Genomic DNA, 21,728 nt, shown 5'->3' with positions numbered 1-21,728 from the left:
GGGAGGGAGAGCGGGGGACGCGGGGGGGAGGGAGAGCGGGGGGACGCGGGGGGGAGGGAGAGCGGGGGACGCGGGGGGGAGGGAGAGCGGGGGACGCGGGGGGAGGGAGAGCGGGGGACGCGGGGGGGAGGGAGAGCGGGGGACGCGGGGGGGAGGGAGAGCGGGGGACGCGGGGGGGAGGGAGAGCGGGGGACGCGGGGGGGAGGGAGAGCGGGGGACGCGGGGGGGAGGGAGAGCGGGGGACGCGGGGGGGAGGGAGAGCGGGGGACGCGGGGGGGAGGGAGAGCGGGGGACGCGGGGGGGAGGGAGAGCGGGGGACGCGGGGGGGAGGGAGAGCGGGGGACGCGGGGGGGAGGGAGAGCGGGGGACGCGGGGGGGAGGGAGAGCGGGGGACGCGGGGGGGAGGGAGAGCGGGGGACGCGGGGGAGGGAGAGCGGGGGACGCGGGGGGGAGGGAGAGCGGGGGACGCGGGGGGGAGGGAGAGCGGGGGACGCGGGGGGGAGGGAGAGCGGGGGACGCGGGGGGGAGGGAGAGCGGGGGACGCGGGGGGGAGGGAGAGCGGGGGACGCGGGGGGGAGGGAGAGCGGGGGACGCGGGGGGGAGGGAGAGCGGGGGACGCGGGGGGGAGGGAGAGCGGGGGACGCGGGGGGGAGGGAGAGCGGGGGACGCGGGGGGGAGGGAGAGCGGGGGACGCGGGGGGGAGGGAGAGCGGGGGACGCGGGGGGGAGGGAGAGCGGGGGACGCGGGGGGGAGGGAGAGCGGGGGACGCGGGGGGGAGGGAGAGCGGGGGACGCGGGGGGGAGGGAGAGCGGGGGACGCGGGGGGGAGGGAGAGCGGGGGACGCGGGGGGGAGGGAGAGCGGGGGACGCGGGGGGGAGGGAGAGCGGGAGACGCGGGGGGGAGGGAGAGCGGGGGACGCGGGGGGGAGGGAGAGCGGGGGACGCGGGGGGGAGGGAGAGCGGGGGACGCGGGAGGGAGGGAGAGCGGGGGACGCGGGGGGGAGGGAGAGCGGGGGACGCGGGGGGGAGGGAGAGCGGGGGACGCGGGGGGGAGGGAGAGCGGGGGACGCGGGGGGGAGGGAGAGCGGGGGACGCGGGGGGGAGGGAGAGCGGGGGACGCGGGGGGGAGGGAGAGCGGGGGACGCGGGGGGGAGGGAGAGCGGGGGACGCGGGGGGGAGGCAGAGCGGGGGACGCGGGGGGGAGGGAGAGCGGGGGACGCGGGGGAGTGAGAGAGAGAGATTGAGGAAGAGAGAGAGAAAGGGACAGAGGGATGGAGGAAGAGAGAGGGGTACAGAGGGAGGGAGGAAGAGAGAGAGGGCAGAAGTGGTTTACAGGACTACTTCTCAGTATACTATGACACCTGCCCAGCTGCTCTGCAGCAATGTCAAGCCAAACAGATCACTTATTTCACAAACACTTTAAAAATGATGTTACTGCTCCTCCTCAAGAAAAGCAACTCCAAATGTTTCAATAAGGACAATGTCTCGGAGGTCCTGTGGCTTAGAGCACCAATTTAGGATGACTGCTCCCCAGAAGATTTATTTCTAAATGTTACAGGCTCACTCAGGGAAGCCAAACCACGGATATAGGTGGAAACACACAAGTGGGCTCCTGACAAGAACCATTATTAATGCTGGATTTCTCTCAGCAGTCTAAATTATTATATCTAACTGCGCACATTTCCCCAGCAGTGAGCGGAGACCAGCAGATATGATCGCCATGGTTAAAGTGCTGAGAGAGAGATTGAGTGCGCGCTTTTTAATGCCCGAGGCTTTCGGGAAGGGTGCAATTATTTCCTGAAGCTCAATTCTACAAATCTGGGGCCTTACCTCTTGTTCCGTACAGCATGTGCTGGAGAGCATGGCAGCACTTGTGTTGTGGGTGTGACAAAGCTCATGTAAACTACATTTGTTCATTGCACATAATATTCTGTCCGTGCAGAATACTCCAAATAGATCACTGTAGCTGCTTGGTAGCATTATGCAGCTTGTATCAATTTGATCGGGGGGAGGAGAGAAGAAAGATTTCCTCAGCTGTGTGTTATATGCAACTAAATCGTAAAGCTGTTTATAAAGAATATATTTAGAGGAAAGCTTCCCCCGTAGTGTCCAAATCTTAACCAGGTATCGTGAGAGCAGGAGGGGACTAAACGGCAGTGCTGAAGAATCAAGGTTCCTGGAGGAGGGCACCCTAAATAATTTCATGATCTATCATCGATCTGGCATTTGATTTAAGCTTCATGCCCAATGATGCGAGCAAGGTTTTCCATCTGCACTATCATGTATTCTATTGGTTATTCTTCTGTGCCACCAATTGTGGGTGCAGTTATACGAGGTTCATGCCATTTGCACATTTCAGTGCTTAAAACAAAATTTGTAAAGAAAAAAACCAACAATATCCCAAGGCACCTACACTGCGAATGGGAGATCATCATCATCACAGGCAGTCCCTCGGAATCGAGGAAGACTTGCTTTCACTCTAAACATGACTTCTTAGGTGGCTGTACAGTCCAATACGAGAACCAGTCTCTGTTACAGATGGGACAGTCGTTGAGGGAAGGGGCGGGTGGGACTGGTTTGCCGCACGCTCTTGATATGAGCCATGGTAAATATTCTCCAGAAGGTGGTGTCTGCCGACTGGAACTTTAGTGAGCAATACAACAGAGCGCAAAATTACACTTTATGAACACGCCACAAATATCCAGAGACGCTTCCTTCAAATCACAAGCCCAGAAACCCTGCAAAAGGACAGTAGATAGGGGCCAAAGTAGCTCAACTTAAGTTGTAATCGAGACACAAAAGACATCAAGGGATATGGGGAAAGAGAGGGAATATGGTATTGAGATAGAGGATCAGCCATGATCATATTGAATGGTGGTGTAGACTCGAAGGGCCAAATGCTGCTCCTATTTTCTATGTAAATTCCTGCACCAATCTGCTGGGATTATAGGTAAAGTTAGCTATACCTATACCTACACCTGTTAAATATAGGATTGCAAAAGTTTCTATAGATATGTAAAGAGAAAAAGGTTAGTAAAGACAAACGTAGGTCCCCTGCAGTCAGAATCAGGGGAAGTCATAACGGGGAACAAAGAAATGGCGGACCAATTGAACAAGTACTTTGGTTCGGTATTCACGAAGGAGGACACGAACAACCTTCCGGTTATAAAAGGGGTCGGGGGGTCTAGTAAGGAGGAGGAACTGAGGGAAATCCTTATTAGTCGGGAAATTGTGTTGGGGAAATTGATGGGATTGAAGGCCGATAAATCCCCAGGGCCTGATGGACTGCATCCCAGAGTACTTAAGGAGGTGGCCTTGGAAATAGTGGATGCGTTGACAGTCATTTTCCAACATTCCATTGACTCTGGATCAGTTCCTATGGAGTGGAGGGTAGCCAATGTAACCCCACTTTTTAAAAAAGGAGGGAGAGAGAAAACAGGGAATTATAGACCGGTCAGCCTGACATCGGTAGTGGGTAAAATGATGGAATCAATTATTAAGGATGTCATAGCAGTGCATTTGGAAAGAGGTGACATGATAGGTCCAAGTCAGCATGGATTTGTGAAAGGGAAATCATGCTTGACAAATCTTCTGGAATTTTTTGAGGATGTTTCCAGTAGAGTGGATAAGGGAGAACCAGTTGATGTGGTATATTTGGACTTTCAGAAGGCGTTCGACAAGGTCCCACACAAGAGATTGATGTGCAAAGTTAGAGCACATGGGATTGGGGGTAGTGTACTGACATGGATTGAGAACTGGTTGTCAGACAGGAAGCAAAGAGTAGGAGTAAATGGGTACTTTTCAGAATGGCAGGCAGTGACTAGTGGGGTACCGCAAGGTTCTGTGCTGGGGCCCCAGCTGTTTACACTGTACATTAATGATTTAGATGAGGGGATTAAATGTAGTATCTCCAAATTTGCGGATGACACTAAGTTGGGTGGCAGTGTGAGCTGCGAGGAGGATGCTGTGAGGCTGCAGAGCGACTTGGATAGGTTAGGTGAGTGGGCAAATGCATGGCAGATGAAGTATAATGTGGATAAATGTGAGGTTATCCACTTTGGTGGTAAAAACAGAGAGACAGACTATTATCTGAATGGTGACAGATTAGGAAAAGGGGAGGTGCAAAGAGACCTGGGTGTCATGGTACATCAGTCATTGAAGGTTGGCATGCAGGTGCAGCAGGCGGTTAAGAAAGCAAATGGCATGTTGGCCTTCATAGCAAGGGGATTTGAGTACAGGGGCAGGGAGGTGTTGCTACAGTTGTATAGGGCATTGGTGAGGCCACACCTGGAGTATTGTGTACAGTTTTGGTCTCCTAACCTGAGGAAGGACATTCTTGCTATTGAGGGAGTGCAGCGAAGGTTCACCAGACTGATTCCCGGGATGGCGGGACTGACCTATCAAGAAAGACTGGATCAACTGGGCTTGTATTCACTGGAGTTCAGAAGAATGAGAGGGGACCTCATAGAAACATTGAAAATTCTGACGGGGTTAGACACAGGAAGAATGTTCCCAATGTTGGCGAAGTCCAGAACCAGAGGTCACAGTCTAAGGATAAGGGGTAAGCCATTTAGGACCGAGATGCGAAGGAACTTCTTCACCCAGAGAGTGGTGAACCTGTGGAATTCTCTACCACAGAATGTTGTTGAGGCCAATTCACTAAATATATTCAAAAAGGAGTTAGATAAGGTCCTTACTACTAGGGGGATCAAGGGGTATGGCGAGAAAGCAGGAATGGGGTACTGAAGTTGAATGTTCAGCCATGAACTCATTGAATGGCGGTGCAGGCTAGAAGGGCCGAATGGCCTACTCCTGCACCTATCTTCTATAGTCAAACCTTCACATTGTTCATTGGCTGTGAAGCGCTTTGGGGCATCCAGAGGGTGTGAAAGGCACTTAGTAAATGCCAGTCGTTTCTTCCTTGCAGCATCTTTCAACAGAGGCAGTGTAGAAAGTGACCAGGCTTCATTCAGACCCAGGGTTTAAGCACTTAGTTACATCCATCTTTCCATTACAAAACAATGGTATCCTTAATAGTCCCTTGCTATCCTTTCAGATACATTTACAGATGAAAGGTGCCGGGACAAAGTGCAGACCCTGAATGCTGTCAGATAAAAAGATCATTAAAAAAGGACCACAAGCCTCGATCAATTGGCCGCAAAGCTTAATTATTGGAAAGAATTCTGAAGTACTGGATAAATCTACATTTAGAAAGACACGGATTAATCAAGGACAGTCAGCATGAATTTGTTGAAGATCGTGTCTGACTAAATTGATTGAAATTTTTTGAGAAGGTAACAAGGAGGGTCGATGAGGATAGTGCGTACAATATAGTGTATATAGACTTTAGCAAAGCTTTTGATGAGATCCCACATGGCAGACTGGTCACGAAGCCTGTAGGATCCAGGGCAAAGTGGCAAGTTGGATCCAAAATTGGCTCAGAGGCAGGAAGCAAAGGGTAGTGGTTGATAGGCATTTTTGGACTGGAAGGCTGTTTCCAGTGGGGTTCTGCAGGGCTCAGTACTAGGTCCCTTGCTTTTTGCGGTATACATCAATGATCTTGACTTGAATATAGGGGGTATGATTAAGAAGTTTGCAGATGATACTAAAATTGCCTGTGTGGTTGATAATGAAGAAAGAAGCTGCAAACTGCAGGAAGATATCAATCAACTGGTCAGGTGGGCAGAACAGTGACAAATGGAATTTAATCCAGAGAAGTGCGAGGTAATGCATTTGGGGAGGGCTACACAAGGCAAGGGAATACACATTAAATGGTAGGACACAGAGGTGTAGAGGAACAAAGGTACCTTGGAATGCATGTCCACAGATCCCTGAAAGTAGGCCAGGCAGATAAAGTGGTTAAGAAGGCATACGGAATTCTTGCCTTTATTAGCCAAGGCACAGAATACAAGAGCAGGGGGGGTTATGCTTGAACTGTATAAAACACAGCTAAAGTACTATGTGCAGTTCTGGTCATTGTATTACAGGAAGGATGTGATTGCACTGGAAAGGGTACAGAGGAGATTAACGAGGATGTTGCCAGGAGTGGAGAATCTTAGCTATGAGGACAGATTGGATAGGCTGGGTTTGTTTTCTTTGGAACAGAGGAGGCTGAGGGGAGACCTCATTGAAGTGTATAAAATTATGAGGGGCCTAGATAGAGTGGATAGGACGGACCTATTTCCCTTAGCAGAGGGATCAAAAACCAGGGGGCATAGATTTAAAATAATTGGTAGGAGGTTTAGAGGGGATGTGAGGGGAAATGTCTTCACCCAGAGGGTTGTGGGGGTCTGGAACTCACTGCCTGAAAGGGTGGTAGAAGCAGAAACTCTCACCACATTTAAAAAGTACTTGGATGTGCACTTGAAGTGCCGTAACCTGCAGGGCTACGGATCAAGAGCTGGAATGTGGGATTAGGCTGGATAGCTCTTTGTCGGCCAGCGGACACAATGGGCCGAAATGGCCTCCTTCCGTGCGGTTGCATCTCTATGATTCTATGAAACGGCCAATTTAAAATCAGTTTGCTTGCAGCCGGACTCACGTCTCGTTTTCTGCTCCGTTCGCTTTGTTTTTCCGCGGTTTCTGCTCGTTATTTGCAGGCAGCATCTGACACATGGCTGCCGGTTTTCGTTTTGCTAGTAGCTTCCTCTGTCGCTCAATCTCCTCTCTCTGCGTGTTTATCCGCTCTTGTTGTCTGTACAAAAATGACAAAGGGTTAAAGAAAAGGTGCGTTAGAAGCCGTGGGAGAACTCCGAGGAGAGGGAAGAGTGCGTGAGGGTGGGGTTTGTTGAAATAAACCAACTGCAGTAACAAGCTTCAATGAAACAGCAACACAACAATGTTCCCTTTAAGATACATTAAGCTACACCTCCGTCCAGTCTGTATGTGCGACCCTGAGCTTCCGGTTGCCTGTCACTTTAATTCCCCGCTCCACTCCCATTCCGACGTCTCTGTCTTTGGCCTCCTACACTGTTCCAATGAAGCTCAACGTAAGCTCGAGGAACAGCAGCTCAATCTTCTGTTTAGGCAATTTACAGCCTTCTGGACCCAAGAGTTCAACAATTTCAGACTGTAACCCATATTTGGCTCCCTTTCCCCCCCCATTCCCCCCCGAACTGGTCTCCAATGGCAGCTGGTAATTATTCCGCCATTCACATCTTAGCTAGACTAACCTTTTTCTAACTTCTGCCATTCCCATTTCAAGTCTGCCCATCATCCCTTTTGTATCTCTAATCTCTCCTGCCCTCCACCCTATCACAGACCTTCCCTTTCGTTCTTTCTTTCCCTTCCCGTGCTCCTTATAATCCGTTCATTTCAAACATTCGGCAGTTCTGACAAAGGGTCAGTGACCTGAAACATTAACTCTGTTTTTCTCTCTACAGATGCTGCCTGAGCCGCTGAGATTTCCAGCATTTTCTGTTTTTATTCCCTTGAAGCTATGCGGCCGAGCAAAGCTCTGGAGCTCCCATGCAGTTGGCTCTGAAATGGGAAAAATTTCAAATGGGCCGCGCACCCCCAAAAATTTAACGGGAACATTGCAAACAGCATGTATGCTCCAAGATTAAAAATGCAATCCCCGCACACTCTGAGCACCCATACAATTATCGGCCAGCCAAGTTTGAGTTTCATACGAACAATGTCGGACAGGTTAAGACACTCTGGTCCAACCAGCCTGTCCTACACAATTGCGATATCTTATTTAATCACAATATAAGCGGGCTGAGTGGCCCATTAAAAATTCTACACAGGCGCGTTTTGCCATTGAAAAGCCGGTGAGCCAGCTGCGCTGGTCCTCCAAAGCGCTGCGCGACGTAAAGTGAACATTGCTACCTGCCCCACTTAAAACCATGTGATAACCTATATCTTCAATGGTTCCTGTTTGAAAATCCATCAATTCAGCAGGGGGGTTGGTTTCCCACAATGCTACAATCTGTGGTTACATAAATCGTGGGGTAGGGTGGGGGCAGGGGGCCATTTTCTATCTACAGTTCCTGCTATTTTGTTTCTCCTTCAGGTTCGCCCTACCCTGTTTCATTTCTTCATTCTCCCAGTTACTTCTTGTCCCGAGTTTGCGTTATTCTTGTTCCATATCCCTCTCTTCGATCGAGTTGCAACTTTCTGGTTTCAATATTTAACCATCCGCCTCCTTAAATTTGCATTTCCATTGCTTTCCTTTCATGTTCTGCTGGTTTTTGGATTGCTTGCTTAGGTTATTGTTCATGGAGGGACTGCAAACGAAGGGTTTCCTTTGATGACTCGTTTACTGCAGTATCACTTTACTGCATTCCATTTTTGGGGGGGAAACCATTTGAACTTCTACTATAAATAAGAAGCCAACACATCCAAGTACAGACAAACATGTGGTCCAATTTCTATCCCCATTCACAAATGCTCGTCTGTCCAGTGGAACCTTCTTGGTTACAGACTTTTAACTGTTACAAATGACATCGGCGTTAATTTTAACCTTCCACCGCCTGGGCAGTAATCTGATGGAGCAGATTGCACTACCTCTGTAGCACCCAACCGACTTTCATCCCATTCGTCAATGCAATGAAAATCAGGCGGGTTCCAGAACGGGCAGGCGATCCACTCCGCCAAGGTAGTGAAGGCAAAAATTACCGCCATTGTGTCATGGGTTGGGAGAGGGGTGTAAGGCAGGATTGTTGACGTGAGCACCACTGGCTCCATTCCCACCCTTCTTTGGCCTTGGCTCCCAATGGTCAGCACGTACTTAATAAGGTTCTGAAACGCGTAACCATCTGTCCATTGCTCGGTGAAGGAGGCTCCATGCCGGACCGTAGTGAAGTGTCCTAGTCGCAGACGGTCCTGCATACTTTTGTCTCGACAGGCAAGCTTCTCTTGTTTTGACTGAACAGGAAAGAAACATAATGGGTTAACCAAAAAAAAACACAATTCGCCAGCTAACTCCCCACTCCTCGTATTTTAGCATTCCTGGGGTCACAAAGCAAGTTGCACATATGCCAGTTATTTAAATATTCCCAAATCCCGCTCCCATTTGTCTTCTAAAGGTTCTCCAGGCCAGTGACTTGGTGTGCCTGACAATATAGTCTGGTCAATTGCTGCTGCTTCCACTGACCATGAGAAGGTGCAAAGAGCACCCTGCCAGGAGCTCAGCTTCTAACCGCCTGCCCGTGTTCCGGTGACCGTTCACCTTGCATTCCCAACAACGCGGCCCTGGAATTCAACGGAGTGAGAGAAATGACACCCTGCATCCTATTACCCTTATGTGCCTTTAAGGTGCTGCCAATAAAATAATCAAAGTCCAACTTGTGGAAAGAATAGGTCTATTTCTTACACTAATAGTTTAGAACTGCATTTGCAAGTTCTACTGGGTGCCATAGTCTGGGTTGAGTATTCGAATGGGCAACTTCTTGGGAAATGCAAGTGCCCCATTTATATTGAGAGCCAGCTTCATGGACGCGAAGGCATAAAATATGGTTATCATATGCCAGCACTAGGATCACTGGCTCACCCTCTGGGGGGATTGTTCCATGAGGAGAGATTAAGTAGACTAGGCCTATATTCTCTAGAGTTTAGAAGAATGAGGTGATCTCACTGAAACATACAAAATTCTTACAGGGTTTGATAGGGTAGATGCAGGGAGGATGTTTCCTCTGCATGAGGAGTCTAGAACCAAGGGTCACAGTCTCAGAATAAGGGGTCGGACATTTAGGACTGAGATGAGGAGAAACTTCTTCACTCAGAGGGTGGCACATCTTTGGAATTCTCTGCCCCAGAGGGCTGTGGCGGCTCAGTCTTTGAGTATATTCAAGACAGAGATCGATAGATTTTGGATATTAAGATAATCGGTGACAGTGCAAGGAAGTGGAGTTGAGGCAGAAGATCAGCCATGATCTCATTGAATGGCGGAGCAGGTTCGAGGGGCTGAATGGCCGACTCCTGCTCCTAATTCTTATATTATGTTCTTTCGTGGTTTTCATCAGCTTACCTACCAAGACTGAGGAATTGCATTCCAAAATGCTGATGTCATTACTAGTATTGCATATTAAAATATCAACTTGCAAGTTTTATACAAACTCCCTAATCCATCAATACTTATGTCTGTAATTTAATATTTCATCCCCGCTATGAAGATTTTTTAAAGATGGCAGCCAATGCAATTTGGAGAGGGAGGCAAGAGGCAGATCCCTCCAGAGAGGGCACTGATCAACAGCCCTGAGTATCTGCGATAAGCCCCATTTAAACCGAAGGAAAAACAAAACAGAGTAGCTCCCTCACTCACTGCACAATTCATATGGAAGACGATGGGACAGGGAGCACTTTCAATTTGATGGGAAAGGATTAGCCTCAGGCAATGTTCCCTATAAACCACACCGCCGTGCAGCCCGGGGCCGGCCGTTCCTATGCGGCCCTTGCGGCTAAAGGGATCAAGGGATATGGAGAGAAAGCAGGGACGGGGTACTGAAGGAATGATCAGCCATGATCTTATTGAATGGTGATGCAGGCTCGAAGGGCCGGATGGCCTACTCCTGCACCTATTTTCTATGTTAAAGGGGCCTCAAGCCCTCCCCAAAGAATTACAGGGAACATTGGCCTCTGGTCTGTCTTTCTTCCTTGTTCCCACTGTTTTCAGTGGAGCTGTTGCAGAAAGAAAGAAGAATGAAGGACGTGCATTTATATAGCGCCCTTCACAACCTCAGGACACCCCAAAGCGCTTTTCAGCCAATGAAGTACTTTTGAAGTGTAGTCACTGTTGTAACATAGGAAACACGGCACCCTATTTGTGCACAGCAAGCTCCCACAAACAGCGATGTGACAATGACCTGAAAATCTATTTTTAGTGATGTCAGTTGAGAGATCAATATTGGCCAGGACCCAGGGAGAACTCCAATGCTCTTCTTCGAAATAGTGCCATGGGATCTTTTATGTCCACCTGAGAGGTTCAACGCCCATTGAGGATGGCACCAACGTAAAGTAGCAGTGAGTGAGACCCTACTCAATCTCCATGATAGTGGGAAAATAAATGCTTCCAAAACAAAGTCAATCAAAATTCTCCTGAGGCTAATCAATTCTTCTTTAAAATAGGAAAGTACTCAGAATATAAAGAATTCTCCTGAACCTTTCCTGTGGATCGGTGCTTTACATGTTAGCGCCACTCAAATTAATTCCCATTGTACCTTTTCTATTAGCAGCTTTTTGCTCATCGTCACACATTTATTTAACCGCTCTTTGTATCTTTCAAGCATTTTCTGTTGTTCATCTATTTGTCTTCTTAAATCACAATTTGCCTGAAACAGAGAAACAAAATCAATGAGCCACTGCTACACTTACAATATAGTACAATAGTATCTACTGTTATACTTCATGCCGATGCTGCCTACAAGATTAATGGCAAACTAACAGCATGACGAACATGTTTTACTCCATTAAAGGAGCTAGATCAATCCAAGTTGTTAAAAAAGCCATGGGAAAAAAATTGCTGCCCATCAGTTTCACCGCCTATTATTTTCCTGGCTTACAGTGGCCCTCTCGGGGAAGTTCTGGTACTGCAAAATTACAATAGTGCATCAGTGGCAAAATGTTCTGATCGGTGTTGTTACTTTAACACTAGCATTAACCCATTTCTTTATAAATGGGTCAATGCCAGCAATAAAAGAACACCAATCAGAAACTCGAGCCCCAGATGTCCAAGGACATTCGATGTTACGTCACAATCTGGTCCTGCACCACTGTGGCCATGGAAAGTGTTTTCACCCCGAACAGCAGTAGAATATTTCAGCCTTTCACCCGATTAAACCCATGACCAGTCTGTGGGATACAAGTCCACATAGGATTCTGTGGAAGCCACAGATTCGTCTTTAATAACAAAAGGGAGGCCCTGGATGGTACGAGGGATTAGACGTTGGCCTTTCAGCTCTGGGACCTGGGTTTGTGTCCAGCCACACTGCTGGGATGAATTTCTCCCCTCTCGGCTGGCTGGAAGCGTCCTATATTTTTAAAAACTTCGGGCAGCCTCAATCCAGTTCTATAGCAAAGCTGCCAATAACTGGCACAAGGACAGCTGGCAATCTCACTCTGAGGCCACTTGTGGATGATTCTTGTGAAGTGGAAAAGTGTCTTCCGAGTTTGCAGCAGAGATACATAGTTGGGAAAAAGTAGCGGGAGCTTTACTCTGTGGATGCCTTTACTTGCAAATGACTTGGTAGTTCACCACATTGCTTGAGAATGTATGTATTTGACACACAAGATATCAAGTGCATGGGACAGGCTGGATGAATCAGTAGTTCTTTTCCTGCCCGTCATTTTTCGAATGTTCATCTTCCCATGTGCTGATGATGCTTGCTGCTTGAGGCTGATATTTACATAGTAAGGGGAATAATGCCAATTTCAAGCAACACCACCCCTCACCTTGAACATAAAATTCACCAGATTGCCTAACTAACAGAGAGTCGGAATAAATGGTTCAATTCTCTGGTTGGCAACCAGTAACTAGTGGGGTGCCGCAGGGATCAGTGCTGGGACCCCAACTATTTACAATCTATATTAACGACCTGGAAGAAGGGACTGAAGTGTAACGTAGCCAAGCTTGCTGATGATACAAAGATGGGAGGAAAAACAGTGTGTGAGGAGAACACAGAAAATCTTCAAAAGGACATAGACAGGCTAAGTGAGTGGGCAAAAATTTGGCAGATGGAGTATCATGTTGGAAAGTGAGAGGTCATGCACTTTGGCAGAAAAAAAATCAAAGAGAAAGTTATTATTTAAATGAAGAAAGATTGCCGCAGTACAGCGGGACCTGGGGGTACTTGTGTATGAAACACAAAAGGATAGTATGCAGGTACAGCAAGTGATCAGGAAGGCCAATGGTATTTTGGCCTTTATTGCAGAGGGGATGGAGGATGTAACTAGTAGAGTGGAGAGGATGTAACCAATAGAGTGGACAAGGGAGAACCAGTGGATGTGGTGCATTTGGACTTTCAAAAGGCTTTTGACAAGGTCCCACACAAGAGATTGGTGTGCAAAATCAAAGCACATGGTATTGGGGGTAATGTACGGACGTGGATAGAGAGCTGGTTGGCAGACAGGAAGCAGAGAGTCGGGATAAACGGGTCCTTTTCAGAATGGCAGGCAGTGACTAGTGGGGTGCTGCAGGGCTCAGTGCTGGGACCCTAGCTCTTTACAATATATATTAATGATTTAGATGAGGGAATTGAGTGTAATATCTCCAAAGTTTGCAGATGACACTAAGCTGAGTGGCAGTGTGAGCGGCGAGGAGGACGCTAAGAGGCTGCAGGGTGACTTGGACAGGTTAGGTGAGTGGGCAAATACATGGCAGATGCAGTATAATGTGGATAAATGTGAGGTTATCCACTTTGGGGGCAAAAACACGAAGGCAGAATATTATCTGAATGGTGGCAGATTAGGAAAAGGGGAGTGCAACAAGACCTGGGTGTCATGGTACATCAGTCATTGAAAGTTGGCATGCAGGTACAACAGGCGGTGAAGGCGGCAAATTATATGTTGGCCTTCATAGCTAAGTGATTTGAGTATAGGAGCAGGGAAGTCTTACTGCAGTTGTACAGGGCCTTGGTGAGGCCTCACCTGGAATAGTGTGTTCAGTTTTGGTTTCCTAATCTGAGGAAGGACGTTCTTGCTATTGAGGGAGTGCAGCGAAGGTTCACCAGACTGATTCCAGGGATGGCTGGACTGACTGGATCAACTGGGCCTTTATACAATGGAGTTGAGAAGGATGAGAGGGGATCTCATAGAAACATAAAATATTCTGACGGGACTGGACAGGTTAGATGCGGGAAGAATGTTCCCGATGTTGGGGAAGTCCAGAACCAGAGGACACAGTCTTAGGATAAGGGGCAGGCCATTTAGGACTGAGATGAGGAGAAACTTTTTCACTCGGAGAGTTGTTAACCTGTGGAATTCTTTGCCGCAGAGAGTTGTTGATGCCAGTTCATTGGATATATTCAAGAGGGAGTTAGATATGGCCCTTACGGCTAAAGGGATCAAGGAGAGAAAGCAGGAAAGGGGTACTGAAGGAATGATCAGCCATGATCTCATTGAATGGTGGTGGAGGCTAGAAGGGCCGAATGGCCTACTCCTGCACCTATTTTCTATGTTTCTATGTGTCTATAAAAGCAGGAAAGTCTTACTACAGCTATATAGGGTATTGGTGAGGCCACACCTGGAATACTGCGTGCAGTTTTGGTTTCCATATTTCCGAAAGGATATACTTGCTTTGGAGGCAGTTCAGAGAAGGTTCACAAGGTTGATTCCGGGGATGAGGGGTTTGACTTATGAGGAAAGGTTGAGTAGGTTGGGCCTCGACTCATTGGAATTCAGAAGAATGAGGTGATCTTATCGAAACGTATAAGATTATGAGGGAGCTTGACAAGGTGGATGCAGAGAGGATGTTTCCACTGATGGGGGAGACTAGAACTAGAGGGCACGATCTTAGAATAAGGGGCCGCCCATTTAAAACAGAGATGAGGGGAAATTTCTTCTCTCAGAGGGTTGTAAATCTGTGGAATTCGCTGCCTCAGAGCTGTGGAAGCTGGGACATTGAATAAATTTAAGACAGAAATAGACAGTTTCTTAAACGATAAGGGGATAAGGGGTTACGGGGAGCGGGCAGGGAAGTGGAGCTGAGTCCATGATCAGATCAGCCATGATCTTATTGAATGGCAGAGCAGGCTCCAGGGGCCATATAGCATACTCCTGCTCCTATTATGTTCTTATTTTAAAACACCATCAAAAATGTAAAATTTATTAAAAATTAAAAGTTTTTTCTCTATCTCCCAAGTAATAAGCCACAAAAGGTTTTTCAAAAAGTTCACAACTGCACTTATTTAAATGGAAAATATTCTGATAAATGCCCTTAAATAGATTCCTAATTGGGCTTTGCAGGAGATCTGTGTTCGAGAGAAACAGGAAGGTGACGCAAACCTTTCCTCGTGGAAGCAGTTCCATGCATCATTCACAGATAAACATACAAATATTCCCCATCTTAGTTCATGGCATACCATTCTGCGGAACTTAGCCAGTAAAACTAAAAAGACCCATGTCCACAAAAAGGCTAAAACCCCAGCTTATCCAAGGGAATCTCAGTTTACATTTTTACTAAAGATACACTTTACATGTACTGTATACACGTAGGGCTTAATTTTGCCCAAGCCCATTTTCTGGCGTATTGCCAGAGTTATGCCAGTTTTTCTAGGCCAGAAATGAGCCGGAAATACTTTGCCAAAGTTTCCTCGATATATAATTCAAATTTGGTGCCGTGCAGCGTGGGGGGGGGGGGGGGGGGGGGGGGGGGGGAGAGGGGTGGAGCCTGCTGTCTGCGCCGAAAAAAACGATGTTGTACCTTCTGCGCATGCGCGACAAAAAAAAGTGACGTTTTTGATGTCGTTCCAATGGACGCGCATGCGGAGTACAGCTCCGAGTTGGCAATTGGCCATTTTTAAAGAGCCAGTTGTGTGTGTGAGAAGGAGTGCTCTGTGAGAGCATTGGAAAAATCACAGCTGCAGCAATACAAGATGCAACGCGGTTGCAAGGACCAAAAATTTCTTGCAGACTGAAGTGGAGGCATGAGATTGAGAACAGATGGCAGGAGCTGGACACCAGCAGAGGTCACATAAAAGTTCCACCCAAAGAAAAGAAACAACGCAGGAACCAAGTTGCAGAAGATTACTGTGCAATGGTGACCACCATGAGATCTGGAGGCCAGTGCAAAAAGTGGCAGGACCTTGGTCAAGTAGTTAAAGTAATATTTTCATTTATTCAATGCTATTGCAATTGTAAATGTGACCAGCTGTATATGTTCCACCCAGCAGAAAGACACCTTCTCTAAAAAGTTATATTTTCATCTTTGCAGAGGAAGGTGGCCTAACAAAAAAAGAGAACACTCGAACAGGAGGAGGCCCGGCAAATCTGCAGCCACTGACACCCTTGGAAGAGAGGGTCGCTGCTTTAATGGGTCTTGCCTGGAGAAAAGCAATCACCACTGCACAAGCTGGGCCCACGCTCGAAGGAGAGGGCAAGTCCTGCAAATTCCACAGTTTGGCTTTGCTAAAATGTTAAGTACTGCGCGGGCTAGCAATGCTTCGGTTCCTGGGAATGTCTTAGTCAGCCACGCTTCAGTTGATGCAATGTGCTATCATTCATCGTAGTCCTTCAAATCAGCCTGCTGCCTGGCCTACTCATACCACCTACCCTGCCCCCCCCCCACCCCCCACTCAGAACTTGAGGCCGACCGACGATTTAGAAGAAAATTCAGACGAGGACCAACCCTCCAGGCCAAGAACATGGGGGTGAGGGTGGGAGTGGGGGGAGGGGATGGAGCTGGATGAAGCCCCCACTGTTTTACTGACTTTGGAGGAGGTGCCACTCATTGCGGTGACAGCCCCTTCCGTGACTAGTGGTTTGAATGCTGGTGGGACATTCCATGGTTCCCGAATGACCGAGGCTGCGGGTTCCAGTGGTGTGGTGCAGCAGGGCACACCCAGGGCCCCATTGTCCCAGGCTGCGGGTTCCAGTGGTGGGGTGAAACGAGGCACACCCAGGGCCCCACTGTCCCAGGCTGCGGGTCTCAGTGGTGGCGTGCGAGCCACACCCGTGGGGAGGGGGAGAAGGAGAGCTGGACCGCGCTCTCCTGAGGTGCAGGATCTAACAGATGTGCTTCAGATAATGGCAATGAATGGGCAGAGCACTGACCCTACGCGATCGCTCCTGGACACCATGAGGTAGCGGGACTGTCGGGAGAAGTAATAGCAATCTCACAAGAAATGGAAACGATGTTAGTGTCCATGGGAGAGAGACTGTCACAGGTAGGTGATACGCTGTCAGTGAACATCAGGGAGGGAATGTCAAGAGATGTTGCAAACACTATCACTGAACATGAGAGGGAATATTTCAGGTTGTTGAGACATTGTCAGGGCGCATGAGGGACAGCATGTCGGAGTTAGCTGCTGCAATAAGGGAACATGCCCAGACCCCGCACCCAGTGACAGAATCAACTGCCACTCCTACTCCAACCCCACACCAGCCTCTGAAGAGCCCCAAGCCGGGCCCCTCCACATCGCCGCCTGGGCCTTCCATATTGTCTGCCCCGCCCCCCCAACCCCCAACAAGTGCGCACTACCCGAGATGTTAGAAAGAATAAGCTTGGTACCAACCCCAGAAACACTGCGCCACCGTCTGCGGGCAGGGGTGGTGGAATCACCAAGAACTAGCGCGGCGAGCGGTCTTAGAATAAGGGGGAGGAGAGATGGGCGCAGCCTTTCTTTGCTGCTGCTGTTATTATTATTGTTACTGTTGTAACTGTTCTCAACTTAAAAGTTTTTTGTAAGTTATGTAAATTTACATGTTTATTAGTGATCTTAAAGTTTTTAAGTGATTGTAAATGAAAACTTTAAAGTTTGAAAGAAGAATTTTATTAAAGTTAACTTGTACAAATTGTTAAAATTTTGAATAAAATATATTTTATATTAAAACTAAATCATTTCCATTATTTGTTTGATTATTAAAACTTCTCCTCTCTTCCCCCTCAACTAATTGCAGTCATGACTTCCCCCCCTCCCCAACCCCTGTCCCCAAACTCATGGCAGTCTTCAGAAGCCTTCTGATCAGCATTTCGCTCCCTGGGCTCAGTGAATAAGCCTTTCGATCGGTCGGCACCTCCCTCTCGCTCCCCTTCCGGGCTTGTTTTCCAGCCGAGCCCCAAGCCCGTGTCCAGGCGCAGGGCCGATTCTGCCAGCCAAAGCTACAACCCTCCAGCCCTGCTTGAAGACGTTCGGTGGTGGTGTGAGAGTAAGAAAAAAAATGAAAACTTCTGAAATCCCAAAAACTTCCATTTACTACATTGACAGGTTAAAAAAAAAGTTGAACTTTATTATTGATTTTTAGAGTGTTCTTAACTTCCTCCAAAATCTTTGATTAAAAACAATGGCATCTTTCAGCGCCGATTTGTCAATGTGTGCTGCTTTCTGCTAACTCACCAGAAGGTTATTCGGGAGTGGCCAGATATGCCGGCCTAGGAGGAAAATTTTTTGTCCAAACTGCGAAAAATTATGAAAACCGGCGCAGACATGAGGGAACGCCCCTTGGTACATCAAAAAAAATCTCACCGAGAAACATCGTAACAAACTCAGTTACGCTGGCACAGATCGCAGGGGGAAACTTTGATGAAAATAAATACGCTAAAAAACGGCAAAAATGACTCGGGAAAATTGAGCCCATTGCGTACTGGTGCCTGGGCTGTATACATTCCCATACATACTGTACAAGTGGCCCAGACTGTATACATCCCCATACATAATGTCCTGGTACCCAGACTGTATACATCCCCATACATAGTGTACTGGTGCCTGGACTGTATTCACTCCCATATATAGTGCACTGGTGCCCAGACTGTATACACCCCCATACATAGTACACTGGCACCCAGATTGTATACATCCCATACATAGTGTACTGATGCCCGGACTGTATATACACTCCCATACATAGTGTACTGGTGCCTGGACTGTATACATCCCATACATAGTGTACTGGTATCTGGACTGTATATATCCCATAGTGTACTGGTGCCTGGACTGTAACAGAACGAACTTCCTCATCCTGTGTGTTGGCTACACATTTTAGCCCAGTCTCGAGTTGATGGGGCTCACTTTGGCAGCCAACATGTTTGGTTTCTTTTGGCGTGCACCCAGGAGGCTGTGTGACGGTAGCTCGGAATCAGAGGGTTCACGGGCAAAGTGCAAGTTGCTCTGAACAGTCGGGCCATTCACGATTCATGTGCAAATTCAACTCTCCAGCTGTTCCTGGCCTTACGTCTGCCCAAACCTCAGACTGTGCCATTTCCATAAGTTACTATACACAGTGATGTGGTTGTCAAGAGTACCGTCGCTGAAACAAAATGCTAGAAAGTTCTAGACCCCTTACTCTTTGATCTCGCGTCACTGGGGGAAGTTTACATGCATTCCAGGTTACTTTCTTTCAGAGGATAAAAGAGTTGACAGTAAATCACCCTTTTGATTGAAGTCAGCTTTGTTTCCATGTTTAAAAGGGCAGCTCATTTCACAAGCAGGACACGTCAGGTTTGGGCTGCACAACAACAGGCTGCTTTTTGTCTCTGAGCTCATGTGGCTGCTCACCAAGTTGGGAAACGGCCCATTTTCCCTTTAGCGCCCGGTGAACATAGTCTTCCAGTTTTAAGGCTATTTGTTTTTTCTATAGCTACTATCGGAGTGCCGTTGATTCCCGAGGTGCGGATATTGCAGTTGACTGCTCTCCAAAGTGAAGTGTAGATCGCCCGACCAACCGTGTTCCTGCAGCTGCTGAGCACACAAATACATTCCACTTCCTCGGTAGCAAACTTCAAATATGAAAGGCAGGAGTGAAGTAGAGACACCATTTTGGGGTCACTCTCCTCAGACCAAGACTGCACCCAGCCACCTGGGAAAAGTGCCTTTACTATCCCCCCCCCCCACCTCCGGCCCATTCACCCCAACAAATGCTGCACTGTTGGTACTTCACTGCCTCCTTCTCCCCATCATCACTCATTATATATTTTTTTTAAATTAGATTTATTTTAGGGACACAACAGTAATACTAAAATACCATGGAAGCATGTGTTTAGCTGGCATCACCAGCTTTTGGAAAGATTAATTTAAAACCCTCAATGGCGCTGGTTCACATTCAATTCAAAGAGAGTCTCCTCCCGAGAATTCAAAGTCAACCAATACACTTATTTGAATTATCCAAAAATGTGAATTAAGCAACTTAAATAACACAAGCAGGAGTTTAAATTGTCAGATAAATTGAATTGTGACCTGGAATAAATAGGCTTTATTTCACTCCATTAATTATGGAGCAGGTCTATAATTAAATCCACTACTTGAAAAAAGGAATCAAGCCAAGTAGCAATATCTATTCTTCCATCTCCTCACTCACCACAAACACAAGGTCTTCCAGAATTAAATAGAAGATTTATGACAAGACCAGGATTAGCATTAGAGGAATTGGACAGAAAGACCACGGCAGTCCACCTGACCGGCCCCAGTCTCCAAATACTTTTTCTGCCGTTATTTGTTTCAGTGAGGCCTCGGGAAACAGGAGCAAGCAACGTTTCCCAATGGAATCAGCTCCGTACACTCATTCACAGAACGGCAATGGAACAATTTACCTTAATACTTGCCCAACAAAGTGGGATGATTACAGGCGAATTAAAGACACTCCCTAGAACTGACCGACGTGGGCTGAGCAGCCAAAAAACATCGACAGAAGCAAATGGAATCTGTGCAAGAATGACGATCACATGTTTAAAGTATTAGCGACCACGCCTGTGGAGGGGACAATGCACGATGAAACAAATCGGATTCAATTAGTATAAAGCTACTTTTAGTGCTGCCCTTATAAATGTCACATGTTTGGGAGGGAGTGGGACTCCATTCCACCTTAACCAAAGTCTGATACAAGCCTTGGATACTGATGGCTATGATAACATAGGCAATACTTGAAACAAACACCACCATTCTTTAATAGCCACAAGGAAGATGAGATTGTAGTTAGTTTTCTTCCAAAAATCTCTCTCTGAAATTGCCAGCTCACTGAGATACTGTTCCACAGGAGCCACAGCTCGTCAGTACCTCATCCATTTGGCCACTGTTCAGGTCAGCCTAGTCAGTGAGCGTTGACAAGTATTTGACAAAGGCAGGCACCACATGGCCAAGCCCAGTGCTACCCTTGCCCGATGACACGCATTTTCCAGCAGAGATTTCTGGATATCCGCCAGCTCCGGGTCTTCTTGGGTGATTTTCCCCTCTCACTCTGCTGGCACCGAGGCCAACAGCAGCATAACTGAACTCCTCCCAGTGAACGGGAAAACTGCAACTTCTAGCCACTGACAACTCACCTCCTCCAGTTAAAGACCGTCGACATTTTCCTGTTGATTTACTTTGGAAGCAATGGCTGGAACACGAAAGAAGCCCCATGGCATAAAACCGCAGTTTGCGCTGCTGACCTCCAATTCTGGCAAAAGCATACAAACCGTGGAACTAGCGGGCAAACCGGAACTTGTGTTGCCTGTGTGAAATGCTGCATCTTCATGGCCCACCAGAAGCTGAACCCCAGTGCTTCATCCAAAAGTCTTTTGTTTGTTTAAAAGTTAGTTAAAAAAAAATCCCATTCTAACCCCTTATTATAAAATTCTAGTTGCTTTTCCAATATATTTGTACCCTGGTGTATCCATTGGGTGCTGTGTATTATTCAATAACTAAATCTGACTAGGTAGATTAGCCTGTACACATTTGTCTGCTATTCCACTTTAAATAGGGATGAGAATATGGCGAGTACCCCATGCACTCTTCAGTGACCGATATACACAATTAACGGTTAATGGTTAACCCTGGACATGCTCATCATAGGCAGTCCCTCGAAACGAGGATCACTTGCTTCCACGCCGAAAACGGATGAGTTTACAGGTGTTTCAATGATATTCCGGATCCCGAACTACATCCTGAAGGGCATGCTAACTTGTATGTGGAATGTGTAAGAATCCAGGTTTCATCCATTAGGGACTCTGCCGGCTTATGGAAAATGCTGTCCAGCCATGAATGCGAAGTAGTATCACGAATTAGCCCCGAACTGTGGCAGAGAAATTTTTACAGTCTCCTTCACCTGCAGTCACGTTAGATAGAAGTCTTTCCACCAACCAATGGTAAATTGGCTTGATTT

The 21,728-nt window shown here is 47.7% G+C and overlaps 1 protein-coding gene across 6 annotated transcripts in view; it reads right to left on the bottom strand.

The window, feature by feature from the left end:
• The window catches only part of tlk2 (tousled-like kinase 2), a 159,995-nt gene that overhangs the window by 60,298 nt on the left and 77,969 nt on the right, over window positions 1-21,728 (bottom strand). For all 6 annotated transcript variants that reach the window (XM_070864730.1, XM_070864729.1, XM_070864732.1 and 3 more), the window contains exons 9-11: window positions 11,159-11,269; window positions 8,731-8,867; window positions 6,541-6,693 (exon numbers count right to left, since the gene is read on the bottom strand). In XM_070864730.1, coding sequence (XP_070720831.1) covers window positions 6,541-6,693; window positions 8,731-8,867; window positions 11,159-11,269 — 401 coding nt within the window. The remainder of the gene's footprint in view (window positions 1-6,540; window positions 6,694-8,730; window positions 8,868-11,158; window positions 11,270-21,728) is intronic.

Source organism: Pristiophorus japonicus, chromosome 21 (genome assembly GCF_044704955.1).
Source record: "Pristiophorus japonicus isolate sPriJap1 chromosome 21, sPriJap1.hap1, whole genome shotgun sequence".
Lineage (NCBI taxonomy): Eukaryota > Metazoa > Chordata > Chondrichthyes > Pristiophoridae > Pristiophorus > Pristiophorus japonicus.
Note: the sequence above shows the minus strand (reverse complement) of the source record. Positions and strands in the feature narration are given on the sequence as shown.